At 42.2% G+C, this 13,296-nt stretch overlaps 1 protein-coding gene across 7 annotated transcripts in view; it reads left to right on the top strand.

Moving 5' to 3' along the window:
- TPK1 (thiamin pyrophosphokinase 1) overlaps nucleotides 1-13,296 on the top strand; it is a 528,320-nt gene that overhangs the window by 105,748 nt on the left and 409,276 nt on the right. For all 7 annotated transcript variants that reach the window (XM_056520550.1, XM_056520546.1, XM_056520553.1 and 4 more), the window contains one exon: nucleotides 10,015-10,089. In XM_056520550.1, the coding sequence (XP_056376525.1) occupies nucleotides 10,015-10,089 (75 nt within the window). The remainder of the gene's footprint in view (nucleotides 1-10,014; nucleotides 10,090-13,296) is intronic.

The following is a 13,296-nucleotide window of genomic DNA, read 5'->3' as shown; positions in this document are numbered from 1 at the left end:
GTTGCAGTGCACCGAATCTGATGTAGTCCTCCGCATTCAAGTATCTGAAATGAGAAGAAAAGAAAAACAAGAAATATGGGTTAGTACATTTTTTTTGCTCTCCCCTGGGAAGAGCGCACATAATGCAGCGTGTTGCTAAACGTGAAGCCTCCAATTGTTGCTAAACTACAACTCCCATCATGGGGGCTGTAGTTAACCAACAGCTGGAGTCTCCGTGTTTGGGAACACACTGCCAGAAAGGCTCTGTTCCCATTATGCAAAATGCATAATGTGAACAGAGATCTGTCCCTCTGCCCTTGGACTACTACTCCTATCATGGGACAGAGTCTGTCTCATGAAGGGAGTAGTTGTAGTGCCGCAGCACTGCTGAGGGATGGCACTTGCACATCCCCCGGCTGCGGGACTTTTAGGACTACTACTCCCATCATGGACAGACTCTGCCCATGATGGGAGTTGTAGTTCAGGGGCTGAGGTGCAGATCGCACCGGGTAATTCTGCAGAGACTCGCTGCGATCCGCATTCAAGTTAACAAGCCAGCGGTACATGCGGCTACATCGCGCTGCCCGCCGACTTGTATATACACTGTCATAATTCATAATCCCCGCCGCCGGGAGAGGGGAGCTCTGATTGGTCAATAGCTATTCTCCAATCCGAGCTCCCGTCTCCCGGCGGGGAGTATGACTTAGGACAGCTGTATATAGGAGCCGTCGGGGAGCGTGATGTTAGCCGCATGTAAGGCCGTTAATTTAGTTAATAAATGCGGATCGTAATAGATCTCCAGCGAATGATCTGATGCGATCCGTATTTAAGTTAAAAAGCCGGCGATTATGACAGTGTATCTACAAGTCGGCGGGCAGTGCATTGCAGCCGCATGTACCACCGGCTTGTTATCTTAATAAATGCAGATCGCAGAATGACCCGGTGCGATCTGCACCTCAGCCCCTGGACTATAACTCCCTTCATGGGCAGAGTCTGTCCATGATGGGAATAGTAGTCCTAAAAGTCCGGCAGCCAGGGGATGTGCAAGTTCCATCCCTCAGCAGCGCTGTGGTACTACAACTACTCCAATCATGGGACAGACTCTGTCCCATGATAGGAGTAGTAGTCAAAGGGCAGATCACTGCAGTTCACTCTCCTGCGATCCACATTTATTAACTATACAAGCCGCTGGTACATGCGGCTACACTGCTCTGCATGCCGACTCCTATATACAGCTCTTATAATTCATAATCCCCTCCGGGAGAGGGAGCTCTGATTGGTGAATAGCTATTGACAAATCAGAGCTCCCGTGTTCCAGCGGCGGGGATTATGAATTATGACATAGTGTATACAAGAGCCGGCGGCAGTCCAGTGAAGCTGCATGTACCGCCGGCTTTTACAGTTAATAAATGCGGATCGCAGGGGGTCTCTGGATAATGACCTGCTTCGATCTGCACCTCAACCCCTGGACTATAACTCCCATCATGGGCAGAGTCTGTCCATGATGGTAGTTGCAGTCCTTACTGTGTGAAAATAGACACTTTTGGTACGTGTCCTCCGAGGTGGTGTATATTTGCGCAAAAAAATGAGACTTGCGTTCTTTTTGTGCGTCCAAAAAAAAAACGAAGTTCGTAAATCGATGTATACAGGAAAAATGGCTCTACGGTACACTTGAAGGGTGACCTCTTTGCAAGATTTTGTGTATATATATATACATATATAAAACTCACGGGGGGAGATTTATCAAAACCTGTGCAGAGGAAAACTTGCCCAGTTGCCCATAGCAACCAATCAGCTTGCTGCTTTCATTTTTATGAAGGCTTGTGAAAAATGAAAGAAGCAATCTGAATGGTTGCTATGGGCAACTGGGCAAGTTTTCGTCTGCACAGGTTTTAACAAATCTCCCCCTGTGTGTGTGTGTGTGTGTGTGTGTGTATGAATGTATGTATGTTCCACAAAAACGTCCAAACGGCTAAAGATATTAACATGAAATTGGCACACATGTTACTTATATGTCAACAACAAACATAGGATAGGTAATTTAACCCTTACTCACCCCCATTTGCCAGGGTCAGGGTTTTTGTTTAAAGTCCCATGCAAGTCAATGGGAAATATGTTACAGCATAACTTCCAAACGGCTGGAGATATTTTGATAATACTTGGTCACATGTTACTTATATGTCCACTTAAAATATAGTATAGTTAATTTAACCCTTAACTAAATTTGTGAGGGTTGGGGTTTTTGTTTAAAGTCTCATGCAAATCAATGGGAAATGTATGTTCTCACATAACTTCTGTACGGCTGGAGATATTTCAATACCTGGTACACATATTACGGACCGGGATATGAGGACTGGATGGGAGGTCGAGATAGGTCAAGATAGGAGGACGGGATGGTCGAGATAGGAGGACGGGATATGACAACAATATATGGGGATGGGATTTGAAGTCAAAAGCTTCCTCCTTTGTTGATTTTCCTCCCCAACAAGGAAAAACTGGGCAACGCCGGGTACTCAGCTAGTTACTCCTATATAGATTGATGAATCCCCCCCAATGTGGGACATTTGTAAGGGTCTGGGTTTTTGTTTAAAGTCCCATGCAAATCAATGGGAAATTTATGTTCTCACATAACTTCTGTAGGAGGTCAAGATAGGAGGATGGGATGGTCGGGATAGGAGGTCGGGATATCACAACAATATATGGGGATGAGATATGAAGTCAAAAGCTTCCTCCTTTGCTGATCTTCCTCCCCAACAAGGATGAGGAAGGAAAAACCTGCCAACGCCGGGTACTCAGCAAGTATTAGATATATTACTCAGAGTCCAAAGAAGGGAGATAGAGATACAGATGACTTATGGGCATGTTAACCTTACTGATATCCCCGGAGAAAACATAATCTCGGCAGCAGTAGAATTTTGCCAAATTTTTGGGTTGGTTGGAAGGGGGCATTTCCTTCATTTAGTTAAGTTTATTTGAATTTTTTTTACAGGGATGCAAAATTTTATTGTGTTGTGCGCAGTATTCTGTATTCTCAAAGTATATTATATTTTTCTACTACTTTGGAATCCACAAAGCACATTGAGTCAATGTACACTGCTCAAAAAAATTAAGATAACACAGCCTAGATCTGAATGAATGAACTAATCGTATGAAATACTTTCGTCTTTACATAGTTGAATGTACTGACAACAAAATCACACAAAAATTATCAATGGAAATCAAATTTATCAACCCATGGAGGTCTGGATATGGAGTCACAATCAAAATCAAAGTGGAAAAACACACTACAGGCTGATCCAACTTGATGTAATGTCCTTAAAACAAGTCAAAATGAGGTTCAGTAGTGTGTGTGCCCTCCACGTGCCCATATGACCTCCCTACAATGCCTGGGCATGCTCTTGATGAGGTGGTGCAACGTGGCGTTGGTGGATGGAGCGAGATCTAATGTCCCAGATGTGCTCAATCGGATTCAGGTCTGGGGAACTGGCGGACCAGTCCATAGCATCAATGCCTTCCTTTTGCAGGAACTGCTGATACACTCCAGCCACATGAGTTCTAGCTTGGTCTTGCATTAGGAGGAACCCAGGGCAAACCGCACCAGCATATGGTCTCACAAAGGGTCTGAGTATGTCATCTCGGTACCTAATGGCAGTCAGGCTACCTCTGGCAAACAGATGGAGGTCTGTGCGGCCCCCTCAAAGAAATGCCACCCCACACCATTACTGACCCACCGCCAAACTGGTCATGCTGGAGGATGTTGCAGCCAGAAGAACATTCTCCACAGCGTCTCCAGCCTCTGTCATGTCACATGTGCTCAGTGTGAACCTGTTTTCATCTGTGAAGAGCACAGGGCACCAGGGGCGAATTTGCCAAGCTTGGTGTTCTCTGGCAAATGCCATACATCCTGCACGATGTTGGGCTGTAAGCACAACTCCGACCTGGGGATGTCTGGTCCTCATACCACCCTCATGGAGTCTGTTTCTGACCATTTCAGTGGATGCATACATATTTTGCAGGGCTCTGGCAGTGTTTCTCCTGCTCCTCCTTGCACAAAGGCGAAAGTAGCAATCCTGATGCTGGGTTGTTGCCCTCCTACGGCCTCCTTCACGTCTCCTTATGTACTGGTCTGTCTCTTGGAAGCGCCTCCATGCTCTGGACACTACGCTGACAGACACAGCAAACCTTCTGGCCATAGCTTGCATTGGTTACCTGAGCCACTTGTGTGGCTTGTAGACTTCGTCTCATGCTGCCACTAGAGCAGTGTTTCACAAACGCGGTCCTCAAGCACCCCTAACAGGTCATGTTTTCTGGATTTCTTTTACAGGTGATATAACTGTGGTGATGCCTGATTCACTGACCATAATTATATCACCTGTGAAAGACTAAGAAAATCCTGAAAACATGACCAGTTGGGGGTGCTTGAGGACCGCATTTGCGAAACACTGCACTAGAGTGAAAGCACCGCCAGCATTCAGAAGTGACCAAAACATCAGCCAGGAAGCATAGGAACTGAGCTGTGTTCTGTGATCACCACCTGCAGAACCACTCCTTTATTGGGGGTGTCTTGCTAATTGCCTATAATTTCCACTTGTTGTCTGTTCCATTTGCACAACCGCATGTGAAATTGATTGTCAATCAGTGTTGCTTCCTGAGTGGACAGTGTGATTTCACAGAAGTGTGATTGACTTGGAGTTACATTGTGTTGTTTGTGTTTCCTTTATTTTTTTTGAGCAGTGTAATAAAGAGATGTTAGTCTTTCCTTTTATTCTTAATCACAGTGTACAAGGTCTTCCATTCTGTGTGTCTTGTGTTAATGATGAGGTAGTGAAAACCAAAATAAATGAAATATTTGACTGTGGATACATTATCACAAATTATATTAAAACAACAGATAAGTATGTGTAAAACATTCTGTCATATCTGAATGAATGATTACTTTCAACATGTTTTTTTTCCTTTGAAAAAATATCTTTTAAATCAGTTGAACAAAATGCTCTGCAATTACCGTATTTGTTATACAGAAAACCATGCAATTTTTCCTTATGTGAAAACAGTGTAAAACCAATTAAATTCCTGGTAATTAAATAGAAATTAAGGAAGTACAAAGTCACCAGTATAAATTGTTTATCATACAGTTTATATACAAAAACAACTGCTATGGATATTTCATAGAAAAGGGGTGGATATTCCTTGGGGCCCTCTGTAAAAACCAGAGGGCAGACTGCGGCATTGTATGACCCAGTATTCTTATAAAAGACATGAAACCATCAAAAAACTTTACTTGGCAATTAAATGGTTATTCAAGATACTATAATTAAAAACCAAACAGAAAAAAAATAAACATATATTCACCTATCTTGCGCCCTCAGGAGGCCTCCTGGGATGTCTTCTGGTCCCTGGTTGAACGTTACGGACGCTAATTCTGACATCCGTGATGGCCTGTAGAGCCAATCACTAGCTGCAGTGGTGTCCCACATCAGTCAGTGGGTGATTGTTATAGAAGTAGCAGCTGGAGCATTTAGCGGGAGTTTGGAAAATATTACAGGGGACCCCTGAGGAACCGCGGTAGGTTAGTATATGGTTTTTTTTTGTTTTGTTTTTTGCTGTCCCAGTGCAGTAAGACTTTTTTCTTTTGCGTCTCAAATACACTTTTATGTTCAGGCTCACACATACATCAGCATGTGTCAACCTTTCCTCAGTTAGGTTGCATTAAATACAACCTCTCATGATCTTGTCATATTTTATAATCCTCCCAGTTCACTGCCCCTATCATGATAAACCACCCCCTGTGTTTATTTTTTATTATTTTTTAGTTTTCTACCTTGATATTGCTCTGTATTTTCTGCTGATCCTGAGTCAGATTCACAGACCTGGATGGGGCGTAACCTAGTTGGCTGTGACATCATCTGAAGCCATACATGGGAGAACTTCCTCCATCACTCTGCTACACACAGCCCACATCATGTCAGTGTGTGAGGTGAGCTATGATTGGCTAAGGCTGCACACACCCTTCTCAAGACTCCAGACTGCATTTCCTGATTTTGGACTTCTGCCAGGCCAGCAGGACTCCACAGTCTGTGCAAGAGATTGGGAGAAATGTGCTATGGACAAGTATGGAGACACCTAGTGGCAGCTTTTTTAAACACAAATAAAACAGAAAACTTTTTTTTTTTTTTAAACAAAGTAGGGATCGACCAATATAGATTTTTTTGGGGGGTCGATACCGATAATCTAGGAACTTTGCGGCCGATATCTGATAACTTATACAGATATTCTGGTATAAGTTATCGGCTATTTATCTGCCTCCCCCATCTCCGGTGTTATAATTACCTGTTCCCGGGGTCCGCGCTACTTCTGGCTGCGGCGGCATCCTGAGCTGTCACTGTGCGCACTGATGGTGACGTCACGTTGAGGACATCACTCGTCATTGCGCAGCGCACAGCAATAGTGCAGGATGCCGCAGGAGCCAGAAGTAACGTGGACCCTGGGAACAGGTAATTATAAAACTGGGGGTGGGGGAGGCAATGGGGCAGTGTCTGCGGCGGTCTCTGGCCGGGGCATTATCAGCAAGGTAATTGCCGATACCGATAACGTCCAAAATCGTGAATATCCTTAAAGTAAAGTACATTAGAAAGATTGTATATTTACCATAAGGAGTGCAACAGCAAAAATTTTTTGAATGAGAGTGCACATTTAAATCTAATTCTACAGTTGATGATTCCTAGCCCCTAATTTTTTGAACTGGCTAATAGACCTTAAGACTTTAAATAAATATATCAGTATTTTTTTGAATGATTTTTTTAGTCCTTAAAAAGCAATAAATAAAGTGAATTCAAAGCGCACCTTTCACCTCCTGGAAAACCTTGTAAATTGATAGAAGAAAAACCCTGTCTACTCTATTCTCCGCCACTAAAGTGAGCGTTTTACAAAATCGCCAGATGTCCTATAGACTTGTATTGTAAGTGTATTGCAATTCTATAGTACTACCTACTGTACATCACTTGCTTTAGTGGCGGAGCATGGAGTTGCAGAGTTTTACGCTTTAATCCTGCCAAGTGAAATGAGAGGTGCAATATAAGAATTATAATGTAGGGTTGGGAGAGTTAGCACTTGACACTAGACTATCTTGACTATCTGGACAAGAGTAATGCTTTTATGGGGAAAAAATTACCCATTTTACTGATTCTAGACTCCATTAAAGGGTTACTGCAGCAAGAGTTAACTTATCCCCTATCCACAGGGTAGTGGATAAGCAGCTTATTGCGGGGGATCTGACCGCTGGGGCCCCCACAATCTCCTGAACGAGACCCCGTGCTCAGTCAAGAGCGTGTGATGTCTACCTCTAGACAGCATGCACTCTATTCATTTAAATTAAGAGCATGCAGTCTAGAGGTAGACGACATGGGGTCCCGTTCAGGAGATCGTGGGGGGCCCCAGCAGTCGGACCCTCTGTGATCAGCTACTTATACCCTATTATGTGGATAGGGGATAAGTTCATTCTGGCTGCAGTACCCCTTTAAACAATTTTAGTAATAATAAACAATAATTTACACCTGTGGGCTTGTAATTCTCACTACACCCCTGGCGAAGTTCTCTGAGGGGTGTAGTTTCCAAAATTGCGATGCAAATGCGCATGCTGCCCAAAAGACATTCCAGCAAAATCTGTGTTAAAAATGCAAACTGGCACATATTTCCTTCTTAGACCTGCCTTGTGCCAAAAGAGCAGTGTTTTTTTTTAATTTTGTGTTCTTTGCAAATCTGAAAAATTTGAAGGTGAACCTACATGTTTTTGTAAAGTTCAATTTTTCTTATTCTCATAACCTAATTCTAATAAATTCTATGAAACCTCTGTGAGGTCAAGTGCCCACTTCACCCTTGGCTGAATCCTTTGAAGGGTGTAGTTTGTAATGCGGGTAGTGTTTATGTTTTTGAACCTCAACTAATCGATAGCCAGGATAAAAAAAAAAACAGCACCACCCTTATTCTTAGGTTGTGTGGAGTATTACAACTCAACTCCACTGTATTCATGTCCATGCAACATGTTTTGAGTTGGAGCTCTTTATCACAGCTGCTGGAAATGTGTTGCATGAATGTGGCTTTTTCCTTTGTCATACCTGAAGATGAAATAACGTGTTTGGGAAGTATTTGCGTTGTTTTGGTTGCTGGATCTTTTTGTTGCTATGATGAAAGTCTTGTGCATGTGGATGGCAGTCAACCTCTGCATCCACTTATGCTGGAAAAGTAATCTGTAATATATATAGCACTATAGAAGAAGGCTTTCTTTGCATATCGGTATTAACTTTACTTTCATGGGTATTTTAATTTTAAGCTCAGTGGATATAAATCTTATAAGAATAAGGTCCCTTGAGGCTAATATTCATACCCTTAAAAAGAAAGTTACCATCCAGTTGTCTGTTGGGGATATTGTGTAGATTTTTAGCCATATAGTAAAATCTGTATATCTTGGAAACTGGAGAGGTTGTATGAACAAAATAAAAACACAATTCTAATTGGGACACCAGAGTAGAGGCCTGCATTGGGATTGGGATCCCGCGGGAGCGGGCGGGATTGGACACACGTTGCGGGAGCGGGCGGGAGTGGAGCAAACACCCTGCAGGATTGGGCAGGATTGGTCAAAAAATCATTGGGAGCGGAATTGAAAAAAACAGTCCTGTGCAGGCCTTTACATCAGAGGCTACAAAGTGATATAAAAAAATGTCAAACTGGCCCCAGGGGTTAACCACAAATGCCATAAAAAGCATCTGTTTTAAAGAAAAGACTGTAAATTTTGCTGAAGCTTAAAATTAATGTTGCAAATCCAATTAAAGGGGTACTCCAGTGAAAAACTTTTTTTTTTAAATCAACTTGTGCCAGAAAGTTAAATAGATTTGTAAATTACTTCTATTAAAAAATCTTAATCCTTCCTGTACTTATTAGCTGCTGAATACTACAGTGGAAATTATTTTCCGTTTGAAACACAGAGCTGTCTGCTGACATCATGAGCACAGTGCTCTCTGCTGACATCTCTGTCCATTTTAGGAACTGTCCAGGGTAAAAGGAAATCCCCATAGCAAACACATGCTGTTCTGGACAGTTCATAAAATGGACAGAGATGTGAGCAGAGAGCACTGTGTTCGTGATGTCAGCAGACAGTTCTGTGTTTCAAAAAGAAAATCATTTTTAATAGAAGTAATTTACAAATCTGTTTAACTTTCTGGCACCAGTTGATTTAAAAAAAAAAAAAACTTTTTCACCGGAGTACCCTTTTAAGTGTTGTATTACTGTAAATTTATACTATAACATGTTTTATAGAAATATTTCTGAGACTGTGATTGACCTGTCTTTTCTTACCGTGCACCGGCCTATAACACGCACCCTCATTTTTCCAAGGAAATTTGGGTAAAAAAGGTATTTTACCCAAATATCCTTGTTAAAATGAGGGTGCGTGTGTGTGCGGGTATACCTCGATAAACTGTTCCTGGCTGTGCAGAAGCTGCTGCAGTTCAGTGATTTAAAGCCAGAGTCCCACCGCCGCCGTTGCCAGATTCCTTCCCTGTCCCTGGTTTTATAATTACATGTCCTGGGAACCACGCTGCTTCAGGCTCCAGCGGCGTCCTGAGCTGTCACTGTGCGCCGTGCACTGACGAGTGACGTCGCGTTGAGGACATCACTCGTCATTGCGCAGCGCAAAGTGACAGCGCAGGATGCCGTCGGAGCCTGAAGGAGCGCAGTCCTCTGCACATGTAAATATAAAACCGGGGATGGGGAGGGAATCGGGCAGCGGGACTCTGACCCCACAGAAGCCGCTGCAGTTCAATGATTTCAAGCACCCACTTTAAATTATTGAACTGCAGCGGCTTCTGCAGGGCCAGAAACAGTTTATCGGCTTATAACACGCAGATAGACTTAAGGCTAAAAATTGTAGCCTAAAATATGCGTGTTATATGTCGATAAATCCGGTACATTCAATTTCTTGATTTGCATTTGAGTCATGACCAGTTCTTTATGTTTTAAAATCTGTTTGATTTCTTACAGATCACTTGAAATGTGGACTTATTATTCTCAATCAACCACTGGACAAAAATATTTTACATCCTCTGTGGAACAAAGGTAGTTATTTACTGTTCGCGTACACCTTATATTAGCCCCATAAGGAACAGGCATATTTTCATTTTTGCACTTTAGTTTTTTTTCTCCTCCTCTTTAAATAATCATAACACTTTGTTTTTACCTACAGGCCCATATGAGAACTTTTTTTTTGCACCACCAATTTTACTTTGTAATACCATCAATTATTTCACCACAAAATCTATGGCAAAACCAGGAAAAAAATATTTGTGGGCCAAAATTGAAAAAACAAACATAAAGATAAACCATTTTGTAAAGTTTGCGGGCTTCCGATTCTGTACAGTGCACTTTTTTTGTAAAAATGACACCTTATCTTTATTCTGTAGGTTGATACAGTTAAAATGATACCCTTCTTATATAGGTTTGATTTTGTTTTACTTCTAGGGCTGCAATGATTAATCAATGTTATCGATAAAATTCAATAATGGGATTTGTTGTTGACGAATACTGTTATCGAATAATCGGACGATTTGTTGCAAAGTCATGAGGCTGCAACAGGCGGTGCGGGCGTTAGGGTGCAGTGTCTGCAGTTCCTGCAAATCCCAAACCGCCACAGCCTATTTAAGTTAACAGTACCTGACCCCAGTTCCAGAGCCTGGGTGGGTGCCGCTGGACGCGGTTGCGGCACTCTTTCTGCGGGATCAGCTGCTGCTCACAGCTCAGGAGCTGCACACCGAGCTGCTGGAGACCGTCAGGGAGCTGCCACGGCTTCGGGACTACTTCTCCAATCATGGCAACTAGCGGGCATCAGTGACCCCAGCGGCAATGGACAGCTGATTCAGTGACTTGGTGACAGGGGGCGGGGCTTGCTGGGTGCAGCTGTCAGCTGGGCTGCGGATATTCCCGGTGAGGAAGGAGATAGTGACAGATGGGTGGCGTGTGTCTCTGTCATTAGAGTCTGCAATAGTAAGCTTAGTGGGGCCAGGATTAATATATAGTGTGTACTATACACATGGGGGGGAGCATTGCACCCTAGTGTCTTCTGCAGACTCTAGGGTGCAAATGCTCTGCACATACCCCCATGTGTATAGCAGTGTAAATATAGTACACACACACTGCTATACACATGGGGGTATGTGCAGAGCATTGCACCCTAGTGTCGGTAGTACAGATTGTGTACAATATTGTGCAATGCTCTGCACAGACCTCTATGTGCATAGCAGTGTGTATGTATTATATTTACACTGCTATACACATGGGGGTGTATGCAGAGCATTTGCTCCCTACTGTCTGTCTGTTTTACTAAATAGTCTGTACTACAGACATGGGTCGGGTGCAATGCTCTGCAGTCTGCACATACTCCCATGTGTATAGGAGTGCTATATATAAAGAGCAAAGTAAAAAGTAAAAATAAATTTTTTTTAATTAACTGCTCCCCCCCCCCCATAAAAATTAGCTCACCTTTTTCCTATTGCTATACAAAAAAAAGTAAAATATTTTTTTTTTACATATTTGATACTGCCACATGGCTAGCTGTCTGAACTATTAAAATATTAGTGAATCATTAACATTTTGTTTTAATAGTTCAGACAGTTACTCATGCGGCAGTATCAAATTTACACTGGTTTCTGTACAGGATCATTAAAGGAGATGTCCGGTGCAGACTTTTTCTATTCCGTCCTGCCCGGGCTGCAAAAAAAGACAAAACAAACTTTCACTTGCCTCCATATGTTGCCCTGGAGCCCGGGCAGGACGGAATAGCAAAAGTCTGCGCTGGACATCTCCTTTAATAATTATCCTGTACAGCATGGCCATTGTACATAGTTTTTCAAGTAGTATCAGCTGAACCCCTTTTATTTTTTCCAATTAATCGATGAAATAATCGACTACTAATCAATGATTAAAATAATCGCTAGCTGCAGCCCTATTTACTTCTGTTAAAAATTATAACTTTTTGCTCCTAAATTAGTAGGTTTAAAAATGTCCTCTTCTGACCTGTATAACTTTATTTTTCCGTATAGTGAGATATATGAAGGCTACATTTTTGCCCATGATCTGCAGTTTTTATCAGTAATGTTTTTGTTTTGATTGGACTTCTTTATCGCTTTTTTATTTTTATTTTAACTTTTTTTATTGGTTTTATAACGAAGAATTCAAAGCTATACAGTAAAACATACTGGAAAGTACCAGGAACAAGGTACAGACATGAACATTTAACTCAGTGAGGAGTTACAAAACCGAGTATATAAGGATATGGAAGTAATATTGTACGGTTGACAAACTGAGTAGTCATTACTTATATGCAGGTAGTATAGTGGAGCATTTCCCATTACTTCATATTAACAGTAACCCTCTGTCTATAATTAACATAGATCAACGGTCGTGGAACCGTAGAAAAGCTAAACATTTTAACATCTGGCCTATTGGACATATAAATTCTGGTAGGGAACTAGAAGCGCTAACAGGTAAGTCCGACTCCAATAGCAAGAAGTGCCAACTGTGAAGGTCACTAAATGTATCTATAAGTGCCAACCAATAATGTCTCTACATATATCAAAAAGAAGTGCCAACAGGTAAGCTCTTGAGGAATCAAAAACAAAAAATAGGAAAGAATTATAGTCAAGAAGAGAAAGTAGGATGGGGAAAAAGAAATAAAAAGGGACTGATAGAAGGACAGACATACAATAATTAGTCCCGCCAAGAAGGGTCTAATGTAAAAGTCATCTAGGAGAAGTGTAGTGAGGGCTGTGGTCCCATTGTCGTAGGAATTGCACGTTCCTGGACTGTGTGAGTGCAAACATTCTCTCATATTCACAGGATAGGTTAACATAAGTAAGTACTTTGGACAGAGTAAGGGCCATCCGTGTTTTCCATTTCCTAGTGATGCATAACTTCGTAGACATGCACAAGTGGGCTATTAATGCCCTAGCGTGAGGAGGGTATTTATTTAAGCGAAGGAGAAGCAGAGCTGTATCCGGGGACAATACAATGTTACTGCCCAGTAATCTATTTATCACCAATTCAATGCCTTTCCACACAAGGATAAGCACAGGGCACTCCCATAATGTATGTAGCAGTGTCCCCACAGCCCCGCATCCACCCCAGCATTCAGCAATACAAGAAGGATTGATTTTATGGAGTCTGTAGGGTGTGTAGTACCATCTATGTAGGGTCTTAAACATTGCTTCCTGAAGCCCCGTGCATTTAAAAGTGCATCTAATATGCCGAAGGGCTGATTGCCAGTCTTCC

Source organism: Hyla sarda, chromosome 5 (assembly GCF_029499605.1).
Source record: "Hyla sarda isolate aHylSar1 chromosome 5, aHylSar1.hap1, whole genome shotgun sequence".
Lineage (NCBI taxonomy): Eukaryota > Metazoa > Chordata > Amphibia > Anura > Hylidae > Hyla > Hyla sarda.
This window is presented reverse-complemented; position numbering and strand designations above follow the sequence as displayed.